The 22,695-nt window shown below is 40.6% G+C and overlaps 2 protein-coding genes and 1 pseudogene across 2 annotated transcripts; 1 reads left to right on the top strand and 2 right to left on the bottom strand.

Annotated features, from left to right (window-relative positions):
* Window positions 1–10,896: 10,896 nt before the first annotated feature.
* Window positions 10,897–11,942, bottom strand: LOC9662342 (pathogen-related protein). The gene is made up of 4 exons (XM_002982749.2): window positions 11,742–11,942; window positions 11,543–11,675; window positions 11,182–11,489; window positions 10,897–11,114 (listed from the first exon to the last, which is right to left on the bottom strand). The coding sequence occupies exons 1-4, from the start codon at window positions 11,901–11,903 to the stop codon at window positions 11,019–11,021; spliced, it is 699 nt and encodes a 232-aa protein (XP_002982795.1). The 5' UTR covers window positions 11,904–11,942; the 3' UTR covers window positions 10,897–11,018.
* A 1,290-nt stretch (window positions 11,943–13,232) lies between these two features.
* Window positions 13,233–22,676, top strand: LOC9662341 (protein SWEETIE). The gene is made up of 49 exons (XM_024687880.1): window positions 13,233–13,427; window positions 13,497–13,704; window positions 13,762–13,868; window positions 13,926–14,162; window positions 14,218–14,307; window positions 14,357–14,450; window positions 14,497–14,555; window positions 14,603–14,710; window positions 14,765–14,854; window positions 14,908–14,988; window positions 15,043–15,111; window positions 15,155–15,280; window positions 15,329–15,432; window positions 15,479–15,611; window positions 15,663–15,772; window positions 15,824–15,940; window positions 16,001–16,171; window positions 16,217–16,303; window positions 16,352–16,442; window positions 16,492–16,560; window positions 16,614–16,733; window positions 16,793–16,864; window positions 16,916–17,020; window positions 17,070–17,158; window positions 17,213–17,369; window positions 17,415–17,564; window positions 17,615–17,664; window positions 17,718–17,817; window positions 17,865–17,921; window positions 17,971–18,038; window positions 18,084–18,177; window positions 18,244–18,425; window positions 18,490–18,631; window positions 18,680–18,748; window positions 18,807–18,869; window positions 18,923–19,009; window positions 19,061–19,189; window positions 19,243–19,443; window positions 19,494–19,913; window positions 19,978–20,046; window positions 20,104–20,201; window positions 20,257–20,350; window positions 20,400–20,532; window positions 20,587–20,855; window positions 20,915–21,061; window positions 21,107–21,247; window positions 21,303–21,428; window positions 21,487–21,679; window positions 21,739–22,676. Exons 1-48 carry the CDS (start codon window positions 13,266–13,268, stop codon window positions 21,664–21,666), a joined length of 5,925 nt encoding a protein of 1,974 aa, XP_024543648.1. The 5' UTR covers window positions 13,233–13,265; the 3' UTR covers window positions 21,667–21,679; window positions 21,739–22,676.
* LOC112350883 lies at window positions 21,789–22,467 on the bottom strand (annotated as a pseudogene).
* Window positions 22,677–22,695: the final 19 nt, after the last annotated feature.

Here is a 22,695-nt window from a genome sequence, read left to right as displayed (position 1 = left end):
GCGGGGTAGCTTGGTGAAGTGTTCAAGAGCCGGCTCTAGTTCCCCCGGGAGATCGACTGGCCGATGCTCCCAGTCTAAGTGTGGGTGGCACTACCTACTTGGATACCTGGTGTGGCTCAACGGAACCTCGCTCTAAGCCCATGGCTAGAGCACCCAAAGGCAGAAGGCAGGGAGAGTACCATGAGGCCTGTGTAGGGCCACGGTGTTCCAAAATGTTGTCCCAAAGGCCTAGACTGTGGAAAGGAAGAGGAGTAGTCCTCTGGTGTAGTGGTCGGGCCTGTGGGCCTCGATCTAGTGGTAGTGTTGGTGAACACGGCCATGGGTAGAAAGGGACTTGATGAAGACCGGAAAAGGGATATTGGGGAAGGCTATTCCCCATGTCTGTGGGCATCCTAAGGATGCTAAGGAGTGGACCTGGAATGATCACTCATGGACGGATGTCCCAGTCCTTGAGAGAGGGGACTGTGATGCAGGTGGTGTTAGACCACCGGTGTGATCAAGGTAAAGGGGCATGGCCTTAGCGTAACGGGCTAATATGTCGGTGGTACCTTGGGGTGTCGGTCATGGGATCGGACACGTGGAGCACTTGGACCAAGTGCAAAAGTTGAATGGCGGGGATGCCATTCTCGGGGCTAGCAAGCCCAAGTCTGAAATAGGACTCGTGGAGGTTGTGAGTGAGACTCCTCTAAGTGGTTGGAAGTGTGGTTAAGTGACTAAAGTAAAATGGAAAATTTAGTCACTTACACGTGGATCCTTGGAACCTTGGGGGATAAATGGGGATAAAATAGCCACTAAGGGCTCTTTCATCAAGCAATTGCCGCTTTTCCAGTTGGTTTAAGGGGAGAGAGATAAAGTGCGCTACAGTTGGTATCGGAGCAAATAGCACGGGCCTTACATTGAATAGCTGGTTTACACAATAGAAGGATTGGTAGATTTAGTGTGGAAATGGAGGTGCTGGTTCCCCTTGGCTCAGTAGGAGTTGTTAGTCAATAGTCAATGAGGACATTGACATCTCTGAAGGGGGGGTGAGTGTAATGCATATGATCATGGGATAAGATTTGGATATACTGTCACCGTGGATCCTTGGAACCTTGGGGGATAAATGGGGATAAAATAGCCACTAAGGGCTCTCTCATCAAGCAATTGCCCCTTTTTCAGTTGATTTAAGGGGAGAGAGATAAGGTGCACTACACTACTCAAGGAGTAATAACAACGTTCCTTGGAAAAGAATTGAGCATTGTAACTCAAGTCTTCAAACAACAAGCCTAGACAAAATGGTTTAGCGTTTCACCATTATCCATCCCACAACTCACCATTTGTAAGACCATCATTTCCAATATGCATCAAGATAGAGACTCTTGATTACATACCGTGAACACGAGCAATGAGTCACACCTCGTTGCGAATCATCTCTTCAAGAAGAGAAGATGATTTACGTGTTTGATCCTTCATCTTTGACAACTCTCTTTTCAATCTCATCCTTGACTAAACCTCAAGCTTTCTTTCACACTACCTTCAATCCAATTCAAGAAAAGTTTATAAGAGAGCATGGCAATGATTACTTGAACCAATAAACTAATCTCTATAGTCTAGATTGATCCACTTGTAATTATGCCTAGGAAGGATCCACTAGTGCCATGCTAAACAGCTACAAACTAGCCTATTTACCACTCATAGCAAACCCAGGGAAGGTTTACTTTCACCCACGGTATATGGAACAACTCATGGAAACCGATAGGTTAACATTAATCCTGCCAACTCAAAGCATATCCTCAAGTTGCTAATATGCCTCACGCATGAGCCCAAGCTCAAACTCATGCAAACTAGTACAACTCCATCCATCTTATGAGCCCAAGAGCAGGCTCACATAATATGGAACAACAAGGTAATAATATCCATATCTAAGGAACAATTGTGAAGTCTTAGCACCCAAACATGTACCCACTCGGATCATCATTTTCATCTCTGCGTATGCAATGAGACTAGTTGCCCAATCTCATTGGATAACACTCGCTGAGACGTATCCTTTGATACCAAATGTAGTGCACATGGTTTTTACCCTTTATCCTATGGTGATTTACCATAGGATAACACCACGAAGCAAAACCTAAACCCTCTTTATGCCACGTGACACATGCCATATGTCATATGCCACATGTCTAAAGGATAGTGACGTGGAACCCAAAGTTCAGAGCCTTGGGCCATTGAACGAAGGAATAGTGCCAAACTCCCAAGCATAGAGCCAAGGAGCATTAACACTAGAGCACAGAACGACTCCCGAGCATATAGACCAAGGAGCGAAGGGACAAGAGCTCGGAGCAACTTTGAACAGTCCTAGAATTACCAGCATCCCAATGCCAGGACCAACATGCAAAATGGAGCCAAATAGAGTCTGGCGCTATTTCGGCATACTAGTGGCTTAAGCAAGGACATAGGTACTCCACTAGCTAGCATGGAATGGAACTTGGGGTTAGACCCAAGCCAGACGCAGAACAAGGATAGGCACACAAATGGGAGCTAGACTATGCCTTAGGTTGGTCAGCCATGCCCGACCTACCTACAATCTTTACTATACATTTGGACCAATTTCTCAACTAGCTCAAGTGGGAACTGATAACGGGTCCAGCAATACCAACCTCCTACTGTCGTGGCAGTAAGGAAAGAATATCCGAAAGGACTAGCTGACAGGTAACTTTCGATACCCGAAGTCACATTCGACTTTAGACTCTAGTCACATTAGACTTTTCTAATGGTTAATTTATTGGTCACTTTGTTCAAAAACCATTTCATTTTCGTAAGCTAGTACAAACTAGTGAAGGGGTTGGAGTTGACTTCAATTGGCTTAAATCTTAGTAAGTAGTTTGTATGATGCAGCCCGAAAAGGATGCTAATCTTTGGAGTTAATACAATTGAGTTGAATAGAGTTTGAAATTGATGTAGAAAAGTGGTTATTACACTTTTCTAGAAAGGTGACCCTTATGCCTTTCTTCTATAACATTATGTTTGGTGGTAGGTTGCACCTTGTATTTCATTAAACTCTATAAAAATAGTGAGCTTTCACTAAGCTTGATTTGGCCTTGGTAATTTTGTGTCTTGGCTAAGGATGGTGATATTTAACTTAATTGTTTGAGGTTGAAATGTTGGTACCCATACTATAGCTTTATTTATAAGAAGGTTGTATACCAATATGAGTCCATCTCATGGTCTATACTTTAGTTTCAATTAAGTGTTGATCATGCATAACTAACCTCTTCAAGGCATGCTCAGAGCTATTGTCTAAACACATTAGTGAACTTATTGCAGTTGAGTTGGATTCGAGTGGTCACTTAGTTCATACTTGTCCATGAGCTAATATCTCATATTTGGGGTATTACGTTCATATTACATAAGTATATAACTTAATGATGTGAGTTTAGTGTTTAGGTCTTATGAAAGCAAGTTAAAAGGTGATTGTTAGTTGCTCTGTGACTAGTGATTGCTTGTAAACTTCATTAAGGACACTTGCTTCGCTCGATGATGATTTAGTGGTGATGGGTTTGCTTTACTAGATGGTGTTGCAAAGGATTGTGTTATTAGACTTACACGATTTCTCCATGTTAGCATATCAATTCTACCTTTGACGATGTCATTTAATTACGTTTAGTCTATAGTGTTGGATTTCATTGAGTCTTGGATGTGGTAAATCATTCCTTGATGATGTGTTATTTGTAACTGAGTTTGTTGAAGGTTTGGTCTAAGATACTAACTAAGGTATCTTTGACTTTGGTTAGCTTGGTAAAGGAGAGTTTTGAGTGGTGATTCACTTTTGCTTTCTTTTAGCTTTATCCTAATGTTGATAGCATTAAAGTGATGTATATGGGAAACTAAGGATGATGTGAAAATAGTGTTTCCAAGTTTTGGTTATGACTTGGATGACATTCCTAAAGAAGGGGAGAATTGAGTTCTATAGCCGTATTATTATATGATTTAAGCCATTTGTTCTTGTTGTTGACATTATTATGGTTGAGATTCAAGTGGGATGAAATGTCTCTTTGTAGAATTAATATTGTTTCATTAGTCTTGATATAAATAGTGTTGATGCTTTGGTTATAACTTTGTGTTATCAGTATCCGTGCATTTGCTAGTTAGCAATTGTATTGAGGTTCAAATGAACTAAGTGGCAAGTTGAGTTAATTATGTTTTACACGAGATTGCTTGGTCGAGGTTGAGTTTTGAGCTTTTCCTTGAAAAGTGATTTAGTTGTGGATTATATTAGCTTTACGAGAGGAAAAGTTAGTGATTGATATTAGAATGTTTGAATCCTTGTTAGATTTAAGTTGGAATATATTGATTATTGATGATTCTTGTTATACTTGTTATGAAGTGAGTTACGACTTGTTATAAATGGATTCATGGAGGATCAATTAGATGACCACTTGTTGAGCATAACTTGACTTTTGGATTGATGTAAACATGCTCTTTATTAACTTTACATTATGAAGTTTAGTTTATGGATGTGTTGAGAAGGATATTATAGGATGTACCATGATTTCTTCTTTAGCATTGAAGTTAGTTCATGCAAAACTCGTTATCATTATTAAGCAAGACTTAGCTATAGACTTCTTTGAGCTTTTGGTTTTTTGAGTTTTCATGCTTATTGTTCCATTTGTTAGGAGTTGTTAAAAGAAGGCATTTTTAGCTCATTAGCTTCGATGTTGAAGTTAGTATTTGCATTTGGCAACAAATGACTATTATCTTGGGATAGTTAATTGTTCTCATTAAAAGATTTGTTTAGTTATTGTTGATGTAAAATGATGTGACATTCTTCGGGATGGTGGATTCTTTCTTCGATGATGATTATGCATCTCTTTATTGATAGGATGATTTATGGTCTTTCATCATGGTTAGTTGTTCTCTTTGATAGTTTATGGCTTTTCTCATTACCACACATTCTTTGTGATTTGCTCTGGATTGATCTTTGGATTGAGATATTGGTAGGATGTTGCTGACACTTGCTTGAGCAACTCTGGTTCCTTAGTATTATTGACTAGGATTTATTCAACTTGACTAATGCAATAGTTAGCTTAAATGAGTGTTTGTTAGTCTCACGGCATTCATTCTATTCTGTTGATTGTTGCTCGAGTTAATTTTGATAAATTCGGATATTATTTTATTCGGGTAATACATTCACAAGCATTTTGCTTATTAGTTGATGATACTTTATGTTCTTTGAGCTGTTTTTTATAAGTTGTTTAGCATGCTATCTGCAATATTTGATAGCATAGTCTTATCATTAAGTTTTCTTGATGATACATGGGCTATTGAATATTATTGAATGGTTAATCCAATATTTTCCAACTCTGGTGATCTTGGTGGTTCCTATACTATTATACTTATTTATCAGATGATAACTTACTTAGAATACTTTTGTATTCTAATCTAAACTTTCTTCACTAATAATTAAGTCTCTTAGTTATCATTGTTTATAACTTTGATATTGTCCATCTATTAATCTTTGAGTTTGGGCCAGTATAGGCAAACTAGCTTTGGCACTTCATATGCATGATGAAATCTTTAGTCATAGGGTAGCTATTGTAAACTGGTCACATCACCCACCTCTCTGTTAATGTTCTTTATTTCATTTAAAAAGGGCATGATTATGTAAACAACTTTAACTGCCTATTGTGACTATGTAAACAACCCTAAACCTTACTGACGGGTTTAGTTTCTTTGTTTAAAAGGGTTAGGGCCTCTAGATTCTCTCTCTATGTCTTTGTATATCACACTTTTGTAAGCTAAGTGACACCTAGAGTAACAAGGGTGGTTAACTCTGTTGGTCATTTCCTTGTCGACGACGGCCGAAAGGTGTCTAAGTTGGTAGTGCATTCGTGTTAAACAAAAAGGTTCCCTTCACTCATTTAAGTTGATGCATTTCTCACATAATATGATCATGTTGAACTTTTTCTAGAGTTGTTTCCTTGCCAGTGGTCTACATTGGAGTATGCATTAAGGAGGGGAAAGTGTCACAATTGTCATTTCGGGTATCGAAAGTTACTTGTCGGCTAGTCCTTTTAGATATTCTTTCCTTACTACCACGACAGCAGGAGGTTAGTATTGCTAGACCTGTTATCAATTCCCACTTGAGCTAGTTGAAAAACTTGATCAATGACCATGCACTTAAATTGAATAAACATAAAGTAAGAACCCTATGTATTTCTTGTTGAGTATACTCGGCATAGTTTGATAAACTTGTGTCATTGGCTTTCACTTGCTAGTATCAAGAACCCCCGCAATATTGAGATTGGTCCGTCAATATTTGCTAAATGATAGCTTACCATATCTGCCAAACACCTTCGTTATCATGCCCTTTGTGTTAGTCTCATTTTGGTCCCAAATGTTATTTATGAAAAGTGTCTAAATTTGCTCATTTAGCATATTTATGGAATGTACAAATTGTCCTGAACATAATAGTGTTCGTTCTATGTCGAAATTCACAATTTAGAGACATTCTATATTTAATAAGTTTTGAGCTTGTCCCAGAGACTAACTCCTGATACTAAGGGAGGCTTATAGTGAAAACTCAAAGCATGTGTTCTTCAAGGGGGGGGGGGGGGGGGGGGGGGTTGCTATAAGAAGTTCTAAATGTATAGTAGGGATAGTGGGTAGGTCGAGTATAGTTGACCAACTTGAGGCATAGTTTAGCTCCTGCTTGTGTGCCTATCCTTGTTCTACGTTCGACTTAGGTCTAAACCCAAGTTCCACACCATGCTAGCTGATGGAGCACCCATATCCTCGCATTGGACCACTAGTATGTTGAACAGTGCCAAACTCCATTTGGCTATATTTTGTGTGCTGGTCTTAGCATTGGGATGTTGTATTCTCTAAGACTATTCCAAATTGTTCCATGCTTTTGTCCCTTCACTCTTTGGGCTGTAAGCTCGAGAGTCATTCCATGCTTTAGTGTCATTGCTCCTTGGCTCCATACTTGGGAGTTTGGCACCGGCTTTTTGTTCAATGGCCCAAGGCTCTGAAATTTGGGTTTCGCACCACTATCCTTTGGATATGTGGCATATGGCATATAGCATATGACATGTGGCACATAGAGGGTTTAAGTTCTGATTCGTGGTTATTCTATAGTAAATCATCATAGGATAAAGGTAAAAACCATATGTGCTACAACCAATATTGCTCAAAACCCAAATCCCAAATATCTTAAAACACCTTAATTGAATGGAAAAGGGGGTGCATTCCTATTTATGGGCCCTTTCCCTTTATATGTAAACCCTATAGATTATTTTTTGAATTGTTATTTTTATTTACAATCTACCACGCTTCCCTATAAATTCACACACTTGTGAATGGACACTTAGATCCTGAGAGCCTTGCTCTTTTAACAACTTATCCAACCACTAGGTATCATTCTCAATATGTTGTGTGATTCCTCTAACCAATCAATAAAATTGAATTCAAGACCCCTTTAATACCAATGCATATTAATTCCCCTAAACAATTAACAAAAGTTAAATCCAAAACCTTTTTAATACCAAATGTAATCTCTTGAATTTAAACTTTCTAAAAAGTCACCTAGCTCAATACTATGCAAACCAAAAACACTTAATCTTAAATATTCTAAAACCTTTAATCAATTATGAAAGGGGGTGCATTTTGCCATTTCCCTTTATATTTCTCTCAAGTTGTTCTATTTAATTGATTACAAAGATAAATATACTAATTATAATAGTGTAGCATATAAACTATCTAATTTAGATTAAATATCATTTATATATATATAAATATAGGTCTTTACCCTAATTAGGTTATCTATTCTATATCACAATTAAAATATTTTTAAGAAAATAATTTATTTACCATTCAATTAGAGGTCTAAAAATGACTATAAATAATATATATACTGTATTCATGTGATAAATTATATAAATAATCTTCTACTTTGAACTCTCCTGAGGTTATATTTATTATGATTGATAAAGAATAATGAAAGGTTAATATCATATGATTTGTCCATTCAAACTCTAACAATAGTATAGGCTCAAGCACAATAGTGTTTGGTGTTGCAAAAAGCACCCATAATGATGGAGTGACCCACTTGAGCTCAATGCCATTAAATAAAGGCTCTAAATTACTTGAGTCCCGGCCACAAATATGATATGTGGGCTAGAGTGAACTTAAGAAGGTGTAAACTCTTTAGTGGCAAGCAGATGAAGATATTCTAGGAAACAAAATAAATTGTGCTTATAAGCTCTTGAATTTAAATTTCCTGGAAGATTACTCAACACAATATTATTCAAATCCAATGGCACTTAATCTCAAATATCCCAAGACCTTAACCAATTGAAACTATATTTAAATATTTATGGACCATCACTTAAGTCATTCTCTTTAGTTGTTTATAATGCTAAAGTATATTTTTTGTAAATGGATTTGATTGAAAAGTGTATTTTACCATATAAAGAAATTGATTTTAAATAGAAAGAATATTCCATATTATTTGATTTTATTATTAAAATATATTATTTTATATATTTATATTTAAAAGTTAAATATAAACATAAATTTTAGATAAAAATATTTTAAGTATATATATATTTATAAAATAATAGGAATATTTTATAACCGTAATATTCACTATATTAATCTTAGAGCAGGTAAGCAATAATTTTTTATTACAAGCTAATGCTAAGATGGAATGATTGTAAACTAATAACCTGTAAACTGATATCTAATGACAAAATATATTAGGAAAAATAATTGGTTGCTAATGAAGAACAAGAGTTGTAACTAGGTAAATGAAATGTTTTGTTAAATGAATTTCATTTGAAAGTTGAAAGTATAGAAGTATATGTTGAGATTCTAAAGTATAAAAGAGAGGAAAAACAACACATAAAACAGTGATTTCTACTTGTTAAGAAACACACTACTTAGAGAATATCATTGTGCTTAAAAGCCCCTATCTCTGCTCAAGGGTGATGGATTCCCAGCTCAACTAGTCAGGCACTATGTAGCAACTTTTGGTATGGAGACCATTGTCCACATCATGACTGGATAAGTGTTAAGAGCAATGGAAGATAAACCAGTTCCTTAACACATGGGAAAGAGCATTATTGCCAAGATTGAAGAAGAAACTGGAAATCCTAAAGCATAAGGCACTAGTTATTAGGCTTGGGTCTGACTTATGGCTGCATTGTCTCTCTACGTTTGGATTTGGATTCTCAATTTTGCAGCTATGTAAGATTGAAATGAGACTCAAATGATCTCCAGCCTTATATAACTTGTTGACTATGCTTGTTGTTTGTGTGTAAAGCTTAGCTTTAGTGTTTCAAGGATCAAGACAACTACTAATTACCAGGCCACCTAAGAGACTCCAAAGAGCTGGATGAGATAAGTAGATAGAAAAAAAAGTTTTTCAAAACTTTTAGCCCTCTTCACAAAGGTTTATCCTTCCCATCATTTCTTAATCATCTCCTTTTATCCTAAAAAATTTTTTCTCTAAAGGAGGGGTTAAACATAAAAATAAAAATGGAGAGATTATGTAAAAAAAATTAAACTTTAATAGGTTTAATACATGTAATGTAATAATTATTATTTCAAAGAAGATCATAAAATAATACATGAAAATTCCTAATATTATTTTATTATAATGCTTTTTCCAACTAAAATTGAGATTAGCTTATATTTCTTTAGTAACATATTTTATAAAATATATATTATATTATTATTTTAGAATTTCACTAATTATTAGTTGACTTGATTAAATAATGAAGTCATTATAAATAAAACACCTTACAGATAAGTAAGGAATGGCTAAATTCATATTATTTGCTGTGTTTTCTTTAAATTTTAATTTTTGCCTATCTATACAATTTGAGCATGCTAATTCTCTTGCAATCTCAATTCTTACAACAAGATTCATAATAAACAGAATTCAAGAAATAACAAGAGAAATGTTTTATGATAGAGAAAGATATGAACGTGGTGTAAGATATAGTTCAATCTTTCCAATAGCTTATAATCAAAGAGGATTGCTTACAATTCATATTCATAACCATAATCATGGAATAGCTGGTGGAACTTGTACTGCAAACCCAAGTAATATAAATACTGTATTTGGGCGCACTGCAATAATTGCTTTAGATAGTATTATGACAAATTCAATATTATTACTAGAAACATATTGTCCAAGCTATTTTAAAGCAAGTACAGTTGGATATGCAATAGAATTTCTAATTAAAGATAGGCTATATGATAATAGTTATGAAAGTACTGTTGTTACAGTTTCAAATACTTATTCTTTATATGATGAAGATATATATTGTAATTCAATAATTACAACCACATTATTTAGTTGGTGGCCTCATAATATACTTGAGGCAGAACAATCATTATATTCTCCCGATCATTATTTTAAGTTAACAATGCAAAAAGATTGTAACTTAGTTCTTTATTATGGTAATAATCCAAAATGGACATCTAATACATATAAAAAGGGGTTAAATTGTCATCTCATATTGCAATACGATGGAAATCTTGTAATTTATAATAGTTTAGAGAGTGTTTGGCATAGTAACACTTATTGTGGAGTTGAAGGATGTTTAAGACCATCATTCTTATCTATGCAGAATGACTGTAATTTAGTGCTTTACACTATACCTTCGTCTAGGAATGATCATGTAGCTCCTTCATGGTCTTCAAGTTCAATCAATTGTATTTAAATCTTGATACACTTTTAAATTTTGAATAAAATCTATAATGTACACAACACACGACTACAAGGCTTCTAGAGATGGCCAATGAGAGAACTGGCAGCTTGAAAGACGATCATCTCCATGGTCATATCTACACGCACAGCACGGAAGAAGCTATGAAGCTTGTCTATTTTGATGCCAAGCAGAAACATGATTGCATAAATGTTTGAGCGGGATTTCATACCGTACGCAAAGCTTTCCATTCAAACTTCATACACGCGACAATTTCCATAGTTATTTGTTTGACCAAGGTGAAAGTGGAACACTCTTTGCTTTTCACCTCTTGGGATTGTACGGACAGGTAAGCTGCGTCAGCAGCTGCGAAGGGTCATAGAATACCTCCAGTCTTCCTATCTTGAGCTCATCGTTCACCTATTTCGAGTGAGGGGAAAAAGAGAGAAAAGTTACTCATGTGAAATGGTAAAGTTTTTTTTTTTACCTCTGCTATTGCCATTCCAAACATCTCCGCGGTCTTGCCATTGGGATTGTGTTCTTTGAAACTACCTTCCATTTTTCCCCAGTGCCTCCACTTGAACGCGACTGTGGGAGGCCCGGAGAAGACCTCAAGAACTTCCCACGCAAATCCATTGGGAAAAACTCCACGAAATATCTCGTGAGACGATTCGAAAGTCTCCTGCGAGGATTTGTAGAGCGGAGGATTGTTTGCTCCTCCATGTTCTAAGCTTGCGAGCAGCGCATTGTAGCTTCCAGCGCGAAGAAGCTCCTCGCCAGTCATGGTTTTACCTCCTGGATCATAGATTTACAGGGTAGCAAATCACAAGAACAAGAACAATGGTTACCATTGACGGAGAAAGAGAAATTTTCAGCATCGATGCTCTTGAAATCCTTGATTCTTGTCTTGTGCGTCAGCTCCATCTCCCATGTCTTGACTAAATTCTGGACTGTCTCCTCCAGAGACCCAGGCTTCCAATCCTGCGTAAACAGCGTGATTGATCAATCAAACGATTTTTCTCCATGGAGATCTCAGATATCTCTCACCTTGGTTCGCCCGGATCGGAATGTGCGATTGACAAGATCATACTCTGGCGCTTCCCCAAGCCTCCACACGGTATCTTTCTCGGTATCTCCATGCAAGAAGCTGCGATACTCATCCCCCTTCTCGAGCTCCAAGTCTTTCACGCTCGAAGCGATTTCTTCCATAGTTCTAAATTTCCCCTTTTCTCTTTTGAAAGAAGTCGGTCAGTAAGCTTATAACATAAAGTCCTGCCATAGTCATTGTTTGACTTTATCGCAAAAATCATTATTCAAAATGAAATTATCTGAATGTCACATCATAGCCTTGACAAAGTATTGCATTTACAATTGTATCGCTTTCTGAGATCGCATTAAGCTCGCGGTCAAGCCAAGTGCCCAGTGTATAATAATTTAATATTATAGTAACATAGTAATTTTTTTCTATACTTGGATTTTGGCTGGCAAGCAATTTGCAAATGATTTAAATTTCAAAAGTCAAATTCATGCAAAATATCGTACTCCTATGACGTGTTTGGATGGAAACTTATGATTTTTCATTTACATGTATGGATTTTCCATGTTTGTCTAGAATGATTACCATGTTCATTGTCAAGTCCTAGACCCCTATTCACTTAAGAGCTCCAAGTCTTTCATGTTCAACTTCAATGCTTCTAAAATTGATCCCTTTGAAAGAAGCTGGGCAGTATGTAGCTAAAGTCCTCGCATATGGAAGAATTAAAGAGAAACCATTTAAATCCTTACCATGTTTCATTTACATTTGAGCACTAAAACTTTCTATCCTTCACACTAGGATTTGAGTCTTGGAGCTTGGCAAGATTTTCATGAGTACTTTAATTGAGTTCCTCGGAGAAAAGTTTGATGTGTTACAAGGGGTGGTAGTGGCATCAGCGTGAATCCCACAGGAAATTGTCTATTCAATGCCAATTGAATCCACAAGGAGAAAGCAACAAGAACCACACTCAGTGAGACATTACATCTAATCAAATCCTATCTACTCTTGGAGATGTGATCGACTAGGATTTTTCAACAGTCAAAACAATTTAAGGCAGTTCAAATTTTTCTACTGCATAGCCGTTTGAACAGGCAGGGTTTGTGCATTGGCAAGGTCATAATCATAGGGAGATAAATGTGGAAAGCTTGTGAGAGCCACATGACACCTGCTGAAGGAGTTGCCTAATTTCCAGGAACAGCTTTAGAGAAAATTATGAATGCTCTTGGCGATTTAGCACTGGGCAGCTTCGGATTATGGCGCGACGTGGTGGGATGCATCTGTTTCCCTGCCGGATCCGAGATGGGCGCCGCCCCATCCTCCTGTGCCACATTCATCAACAGCTCCATCGCCCTGGCGCGTGTCAATGGATTCCACGGCCTTCTCCTCTGGACGAAGAATCTCATACAAGCTCGGATCTTTGGAGCTCCAAGACATGCGAATATCCTTGGCTTGTTGAGATCAATATTATCAAAGGAAAACATATGCCATTATAGGGCAACAGATATATTTAGGGTTTGTGTAGCTTCTTCTCCGTGATGGGGAAGAGTGGGGCGGGCAGCGAGCTCGCCAAGCTCGATGTCCTCGTCGCGCAGCTCGAATCGATGGCGGCGTCCTTCAAATTGCAGCAGCATTTGGATCCGCTCATTTGCTTCGATCTCCTGGCGGATCTCATCTGGACGATCGACGACGAGTCTCCGGTATAGTGTCGAAATATCGCAATGCCGCTCGGATCTCATGCTGGATTTCTTGAATTCTCTCGCTTCCAGGACCGGATTCTGGCCTGCCAGAGGAAATGCGAGGACGCTCTACAGAATTTACTGCTCCTGGGAGTCCGACCGCCCGTGAGACATCTCGCTGCGTCGGCAGTCTTAGAACTGATGATCAAAGGAGACAGCATTTCTATTTATTCGCGGGCGAGCAGTCTTCAAGGATGGCTCACCGATAACAAGAAGGGCGACCCTTCTTCATTCATTGGTAAACTTCTTCTCTATCTCTTTCATCCTTTTTATATCTCTGTCTCGGTTGGAATAGGTGCTGCCCAATGCTTGGGCACTTTATATCGCTCATATGGACCAAAGATCACTTCAAATCTTGGAGAGACGAGCACTCTAGTGGCAAAGCTGATGAGATTTCAGGAGGTATTTTGGCTTACGGCTTTTTGATTTACGGTAAAAGTTTGTGCTTGCTCTTCGTAGGTGTCGGTAAGACAGGCAGGGATACAGCTTCTTCACGATGCGCTAGAAGGTTGCGGGGGAATTGGCCCTTGGTCTGCCTATGCAGATGGATTGCGGGTGATATTGAAGTCGGGCGTGACAGACAAAAGTGCTGGTGTGAAGGCCATATCAGCCGGATGCTTGAGACTATTTGCTGTCACTGGAGGCCCCGGATTTGGCCCAGGAGCTCTTGAGAATTGCGCTAGTCTGTGCCTAAAGGTACGATGAACATTTCCTTTTTCGAGCATCCAAAGTTCTTTACTTTCTTTTCCAGGCTTTAGAAGACGCATCGCAGTCTGTACAAGATGGCTTTGCAGCAGCTCTGGGCGCTCTTGTCGCACTTGGGCTGAATCCACAAGGACAGGTGTTTTCATTTTTGGTTGTGCTTGTGCTTTATCTGACTAGTGCTACAGATTCAACCAAAAGGGAAAGGTGGTGCGCCTCCCCCACCAGCTAAAGTTCTGGAAGGCGCTTTGGACAAGTACCTAGTTGCACCGTTTGTGAAAGGTAGGAAGAAGCTTGGTGTCTAACCTGTATAATTCGTCAGTATCAGGTCCTCGGCATAAAGACTTTCGGGTCGGGCTTGCAATGGCATGGGTAGCTTTCTTGCAGGTAAAGTAGTTCTCAAGAAGGTTCCTTTTGAAGTTGTAACCATACAGGAAATGCACTTGTGCTATTCAAAAAATGACTTTGAGCTGGGAGCCTACGCAACCCAAGTAATCAACTTGCTTCGCTCAGCCAACTCGCAAATAGACCCGCACGCCCAGGTTCAGATTTTTTGAAGCTATGTTATGTGAATTTCTAAATTTTCCACTTTACAGGCTTGTGTCTTGTACATTCTTCGTGTTGGCATTGTTGAGCAAATGGGAGAACCGGGTCAAAAGGAGTTAATGAGTATGCTATGTAAACAGGTAATTGTTTTTCCTTACCTAACAGTTTAGTTATACTCGCGAAATTGGAACAGCTCAACTTAGCCGACAACAGCCCTTCAATGCTTGTGGTTTTACTGAGGACACTGTCACACCTTTTGACAACGCTTGGAGAGGTTTGTACACTTCCTTTATTCGGCGAAATTCTATTGTTTTGAAAAAGAAAACAGGTGACATTATCTGCTCGTGATGCTTTGGACGGTGCGCTAGTTTCAAGCTCGTCGCATTATTCAGTAGAGGTACGTGTTTAAATCGTAGTCCAAAATTAGATCAGATGAACAGGTACGCGTGGAAGCAGCGCTAACTTTGCGGACACTTGCGGAAGTAGATCCAACATTTGCAAGTAACGTTATGTCTTGTGCCGTGACAACCCTGTGGGCAGTGCATGAGGCAGTCGCTGTAGAAAAGGTATTAAGAATGCCAAACTGTTTCTTTTCTTAGCCGGTTACTTTGCAGGGTGATCGTCTGAAGCTTCAACTAGGTGCACTACATGGACAGGCTGCGTTGCTGGCCGCACTTCTTGCATCATACCCGAAGCTATTACTTGGCCTGCCGTCAAGGTACTGGTACGCTGACGTTTCATTTGACAACTTTTATTTGGTGTAGACTGCCGCTGGCTGTTCTGGACGTTGGAAGAAAACTTGTTTTACAACCCGTTCGAAACTCTCTTTCTGCAGCGTCTGAGAAAGAGGCGGGATGGATGCTGATAAGCTCTTTTGTTTCATCTCTGCCTAGAGAAGTGAGCTGCACCTCTTATTGGAATACTAGATACTGACTATAACTGTCACAGGAACTCAGAGAAAAAGAACGTGAGCTGATTAGCCTGTGGACCGCTCCAGTTTCTGGAAATATTGACGGCATGCTTAAACAACTGGGAGGAAATCTTGCTGCCGAAATCAGGTATATCGAACGAACAATGTGTGGGTCAAAATTGACACATTTATTTACTAGTGGCTGGTCGGCAGCAGTCGAAGCACTGACGGCTTTTGTTAAAAACTACTTAATGGCTCAAATTTCTCCTGAGCGCGAAGGAATGCTAATTCAACCCGTACTTGGATATTTGAGCGGGTAATGCATGCTCCTTTCTGATAGCTTCAATTTGATGTGCTTCTAAATTTGTTTTTCCAGTTCCCTCTCGTGCCTTTCGTCAAACGTGCTACAGCAAGCAACTCCACCTTTAAAACCATTCGTTGATGTTTTTATAATCAAAGTCCTACGGGCGTTCAGAACGCTTCCGGCTCCACTTTCCTACAAGAACGAGCATACCCAACTTTTGAGGATTTGTACTGCTCCTTTCAGGTATGTGTTTCATCTGGTGTTTTCTCTAACCTTCAATTCTGACAGAGAACCGTCGAGCTATGGGGAAAGCTCCTCTTTGCGTTTGTTGCTTGATGCAAGAGATGCCTCACTTGGTCCATGGCTACCTGGAAGGTTGTAAAGCGTTTTTTTTAAAGAACGATCTAATAGTTTTCTCTTCAGAGATTCATTTCAAGACGAAATGCGTGCATTCGAAGGTGGTGGAGACGGATTGCTTCCATGTGTATGGGAGGAAGTGCCTGCGTTTCCACAGGTTTGTCACGTACCTTTATTATACTTCTGTTAACAATGAGTTATTTCAGCCGGTTCCCATGGAAACCACGCTCGTCGACGAGATGATGTTGTGCTTGGGAACACTTTTTGGAACCCAGGTAATAATATAGTTTAACTTGGCTCATCTATTTATTTTGCTGGAAATTCCCAGTCCGAAACGACAAGGCTACAAGTGCTGGACGTGATGGAAATGTCAATTAAAAATGGGAAAAAGCCCTCGTATGATGCGAGCTTAACAAATATCTGTGTTGCGCTACTTGGAAGTCTTAAGGTATGCAACATTATTGTGATTATTTTTATGCTCATTGTTTATATTGCTACAACTTTTAGAAATCTGTAGCACAACGGATTCAAGAACATCCTGAAGGAGAGGTTTTGAAACGTATTCAGACGTTGTTTGAGGTCAGATTATTTGTATAAGCAAGTCGATTTTACTGACTGTAGCACGTGCAGGACATTCTCTCGGAAGAAACAAGTGCCACGACCCACCGCCGTGCTGCTGCCGAAGGACTTGGCTTACTGGCAAAAATGGGAACAGATGTTTACGCTGCACGTCTGGTATCGATGCCGTTGCCCATGTCAAACAATCCTTTTTGTTTTTTTGCAGATGCGATCTCTTTTGAGCGATGTAGGTGCAGCAAACGAATCTTTGCACAAAGGCTCAGTTGCATTTGTTCTTGGATGTATTCATCGCAGGTTATACGGGCTTTTATCTAGGCTGTTGATGCTAATAATCTTTTGATGTTACAGTGTAGGGGGTATGGCACTTTCAGCTCTTGTTCCAGCAACTGTGCAAGCCATATGCTCAATGGCTCGGGACGCTAAAGAGGGGCACCACGTCTGGATTTTGCATGGCTTATGGCTTACCATCGAATCTGCTGGTCTATCGTTTGTTCCGCATGTGCAGGTATTTTATGTGTGTGTGAATAAAAGTGATATTTGTGTCTTGCAGGCGACGTTGACTCTAGTTATGGATATCATACTATCTGAGGATCATAATCATCCAGAAATAAGAGAGAGCATTGGTCGTGTGGTGAATGCTATTGTGGCTGTTCTTGGGCCCGAATTATCCTTTGGAAGCTCCCTTTACTCGCGGTGCAAGGTAACATTTCAAGCCCGCAGCTCAGATTACTGACCAGGGATCTTATGTAGTCCGTTGTATCAGTCGTAAGTTCTGGTGAGGAACCAGGAGCGCTTTTAGAGTGAGCGGGTGTACATGTTCTGGACTCTTGTTTATTTTTGTGTTTTAACGTAGGGGCGTGAGATATATACAACAGTTGGTGGTTTTCGCTCCACAGGCTCTTCCCGTCCATGCTCACGTTGAGACCCTTCTTCCGACGCTGTTCTCGAAGCAGGTTTGCTATCAATAATATTGTCTGTATCTAATCTATTACTATTGCAGCCATCTTTGAGGCATGCTGCAGTTTCGACGTTAAGGCATCTCTGTGAACGCGATCCAGTACTTTTAAAGGGATTCCTGTGAAAGAAGTCCTAACGTGATTTTTCAGGTGGCCATGAATAACGAAAGGATTGAGGAAGATTTATTTGCAATGCTAGATACCGAAACTGATTCAAAGTAAGCCTGTTTCACTCTGCTGTTTTTCAAAGTGTCTATTTTCAGGATTATTAAAACCGTCCGTCTGACGCTGCAACGCCTTCTGGATTCAGCCTGTCCGTCGTACCCCTCTCGCTGGATTCAAATATGCCGCACTGTTGTAAGATCAATTTGTAAGTTCTGTTATGTGAGTCTATACGAGTTGACCTGTGTACTGTTGATGTAGGTCCTTGCGAGCTCGAAACCAAATGTTTCGTCCTCTAATGCAATTGGTGGAGCTGAAGAGCCAGTGGGTGAAGATGATGAAGGTAGCATGATTGGTTCTCGAAATTCCGAGCCAGCGAAATCTGAAGTAAGGAGAGAAGTTGATCTTTTACCTCGTTATACAACGCGCGTTTTTGCGGCAGAGTATGTTGATTCATTTTTATATGCACACAACATTACGGGTTTTTTTTTTTTTTTCTTTTTTCAGATGTCTCAGTCGCATTCCAACTGCAGTGGGGGCTGACCCTCTGCATTTTGACATCAATCAAGCACGACAACATCTGGCAAGAAACCCGGGTGCTGACCTGCTAGTTCTTCATTTAGGCGAGCTGGTTGCACTTGCGTATCAGGTCTTGTATCGGTGTGCATTACCTGAGTCTCATATTACCGAAATGCAGGTTGCAACTGGAGCAATGGAGAGCATCAGAACTATCGGTGTCGGCCTACTGGATACAATACTTGAAAAGGTACCGCAAGTTTGTATCTATCTTGTGCAGAAACTCAATATTTTTCGTTTCGCCGCAGTTCGGAAAAACAGAAGATCCAGACCCAGAGTATGCGGGCCACCTCTTATTGGAGCAATATCAGGTTCCTCTAGGCACAGGAATTGATTAATATTGACTCTTTTTCTCTATTGTCAGGCTCAATTCTTGTCAGCTGTCCGCACGGCATTAGAACCGTCTGCCAGTCCGTTGCTTATGGCTTCAGGTGCAAGACTGGCCGCGAGGGTATGCAAAAACTTCAAAGATGATTTGTTTAATGACTGTTATTCTTTTCAGATTGTGACGAGTGGAGTTGCTGGCAATGACCGTGGAGTTCTTCAAAGAGTTTTGAACTTAATATCGCGTCCTTTGTCGAACTGGGATAGCCTCAATTACACTTCCTACGCCGAGTGGGTTTGTTGTAAGGTACGTATAATTTGAAGCACCTGACTATGCGTCGCATAAATATTCATATGCAGGTAAAAGCTGGCTTACTTGGTGCTCATGCCGCCGTGAAAACGTATGCTCTCGCCTGTTTGAAAAGCGGGCCTGAAAAGGCTGTAGTCGGAAATCTCTTGATTTCCCTTCTGGGGAACCATGTTAACTTACTCAATCGTTGCTGGATTGGCCTTCTCAAGGATTACACTATGGTTTGCACTCAATTTTCGGGAAAGATGCAGGTACGAAATCATACATTTCGGTTCTTACAAAGACTATGTCTTTGGTGCAGCAAAATTATAAACCGTTTTTGGAAGGAATGGAGTCACCAGCTATTGCTGCAAAACTTCAACCTCACCTGCACGAAGTTTCTTCACTTATCCTGGAAGCTGTTGCCGTGGATGCCGTACCTGCTTCAAACGCACTGCCTATCGAGTTGTCAACGCTGAAACCTGTTGAACTCAACAACAGCGATTTCTTGCTCATATGGGCTTTATCAGTCCTCATTTTGCTAAACAAGGGGTCGAAAGTCTCTGATCGTAGTCATCATGCCCGAAGTTTTCCTTCGTTCAGCGGAAGGATAATGGGAAACAGTCCTGCGGGAAATGCAAACTTACAGCTTGTAGCATTACGTGCTCTTCGATGCCTTTGCTCTCCCAGTTTCTACTCACCCGCAATGCTTTCAATTGACCTGTGCCAGGAACTTCTATCTGTAAGTCTAGCGCGTTACTCTTGTTTTTTTGTTGGCATTTTCTGTATCTAACGTTTCTAAACAGATGCTTCTCAATCCGAGTTTTCAGGCCTATTCTTGGGCCCCGATGGCAATCGTATGTGTCGTAGAGCAAGTGAGTTTATCCTTTCAAACCTTCTGTATTATTTTTTATTTTCTAATGCTTGCGTAGATTGTGAACTCGACGCCTGAAACATACCTTCACAACGAAGATTTAGTTGTTACCATTGTCGATATTTCCATGAGTTATTGTAGCGATCTGCTGGCCAGGTGAGACTTTGTTCCTGGATTATCACCTGAAACTCGCGCTTTTTATTTTCTTCAGCGAAGAAAATAGATGGGACACATTTGAAAGCGATGCAGTTGTTTGTTGCGCTCTTTCTACCTTAGGAAATCTGGTTGCTCGTCTAAATAGCAAGGTTTGCGACCTTGCTAAGCTTCACAAGCTTCTAATAATTGTAATGTCAGATGCAAGGCGACCTTATTCCACAACTGCTATGTGCGGGCTTGAAGCTTCTGAGCTTGCGAGGACTCTCAGGAAATGCTCTGTCATCCGTAACAACATTAGTTACATGCCTCACAACGGCTGCGTCGAAAACTGGTAAAATATTTCTCTTGGCATGCGTAGGGCTCTGATTTGATGTGTAATGCTCAGATGAGTCGTATGTGGAGTATTTCCCAGTTGAGGACAGATGCGCTGTTCTATCAGCTTCCGTTGAGAGCTTGGCATCAATGTGTGAAAAGCAGTGGAATAGTAAGAGCTTGGACCAGAACACCATACAACACGTACAAATCTTGCTGGGCATATTGGTGGCTGTAACACGCACAGTGCCAGATAGTGATGCTACCCGGAGTCTGAAATCATCTGCTCAAAAGTGCTGCATCGATTCTCTTCGTGCTGCTCTGGCGACGAACAATCCGTTGGTATGTTGTCTCTCGTGAGTGCTTTCTCCGTGGATTGTACTGACTGTCTCATTTGTCAGGTTCAACTAGCTGTTGTTCAGACTCTAAGCGCCACTGTACAAGCAGGAATCACAGAGCAACCAAAGGCTAGCAAATGTAGCTGGGCGTTGTTGCTCATGCGCGAGCTTGGGGCAGATGTCGCATGCATAGTCGAGGCTTTGCCAAAGGTTGGTGTCAGTTTGGACGAATTCGTTTCGTAACTTGTTTTCCAGGGAACGTTGTCATCCGCTCAAACCAACGCCGTTGTGGAGAGTTTGAAACTATTAGTTCAACTCCGATCCTTGGTTGAGGGTGATGATGCTCAACGAGAAGTTTTACACGTCTTGTTAATGGCGATTGTCCAAGCAACAACAGTAAGTTCGAAGTTGAGCCTCCTCATGTGTGCGTTTCTTACGCGGTTTTTGTCAGCTGGCAACATCATTCACGAGCGTGGCTGTAAAGCTTGTCACACAATTGGCATCCGTGCCTGCATCTGCCACCCAATTTAAAGCCGTGCTACTGGATCTGCCGCCTGAAGCCCGAGGAAAACTACAGGCAAGGATTTGCTGTGATTCTTTTCCTCCATCATGAGACATGTTTCTCCATCTTGCAGGAGATTATTAGAACGTCTGTGACTCAGGATGCACGCGCTTCGCCTCCTGTGCCGGGTCCAATCAAGATGCCCGTTGCCATGAAGCCACTTCCTGCGGTCATCGCAAAGCCTGCTTCGCCACCTCCAGTCCCTGCACCAGAGAGCCCGTCAAGCAACGACGAGTGGGACGATTTTCAGTGAGACAAAACAAGAGGTAAACAATGTCAGCACTCATCTATATGTCCAGAAACGACCTTGGCGTTCTTCTTACAGGCGTCAGATCTCGTCAAAACCGCGATCGAGCGAAAATATGAGATTCATTTCTATCTCCCAGTGTGGCCTTCGTAGGCGGTGTCCTTGTTGGAGGAGCCTCGGCACTTGTCCACGGGATACTTCTTGTCATTCTTGGCGAGCTTGCGAAGAGCGGCCTGGCTCAAATCCACCCCGCAGACATCCGCCAGGCGCGTGAGATAGAGCAGCACATCGGACAGCTCGTCGCCGAGATGCTCCTTCTCGGCGGCAGTCCAATCGGGAAGGCCTTTCTGGACTTCTCCCTTCCACTGGAATACTTCGGAGAGCTCGCCAACTTCGCCAACCTGTGCGCTTCCCTCCTGCAAGTAAGTCAGCTGATCTCTCTCACAGTGCAAAGCATGGAGCGTGCAAAGCAGAAAAGCACAGGGAACATACAACTCTTTAGAGACAGATGAATTTCACACGAGAGCTGTGCTTCTGGGAAACAAACAGGGACTCCTTGATATAGACTCCAGGAAACAAAACAAAACAAGCACAGGGAATGGAGGAAATGACTGGAACATATGGAAGGAGCAACAGGAAAGATGGATGGAAAGCTTTGCAGATTCATACAAGTGCCAGGAGCAGATTTCTTGGGCTGTGGAACTGGTCCCAGTCTCTGGCTTTGGCGAAATCGTCCATTTTTCTAGCCAGCTCCTGGAGGCTCAAGAGGTTGTCCTTGAGAGTGGCATTGGAAGAGGCTCCCACCATTTTGGCTGCAACAAAACAACAAGGCCCAGGGGATATATTTTTAGGGTTTAAAAAGAGGAAGGACCCTCTCTCTCTCTCCAGCCAGTTTGGCACTGGCAACCTACCACTGGTTGGCTGCCAGCTGGAAACCTCCCACAGATGTTCTTTTTCTCCAAAGATGGTGGCCACACTTGTCTTGCCTTGTGGGCCAAAATATTTACATTTTTACAGCAGGTAATTTTGTTTTTC

The sequence above is a fragment of the Selaginella moellendorffii genome, unplaced genomic scaffold (assembly GCF_000143415.4).
Source record: "Selaginella moellendorffii unplaced genomic scaffold, v1.0 SELMOscaffold_55, whole genome shotgun sequence".
NCBI lineage: Eukaryota > Viridiplantae > Streptophyta > Lycopodiopsida > Selaginellales > Selaginellaceae > Selaginella > Selaginella moellendorffii.
Note: the sequence above shows the minus strand (reverse complement) of the source record. Positions and strands in the feature narration are given on the sequence as shown.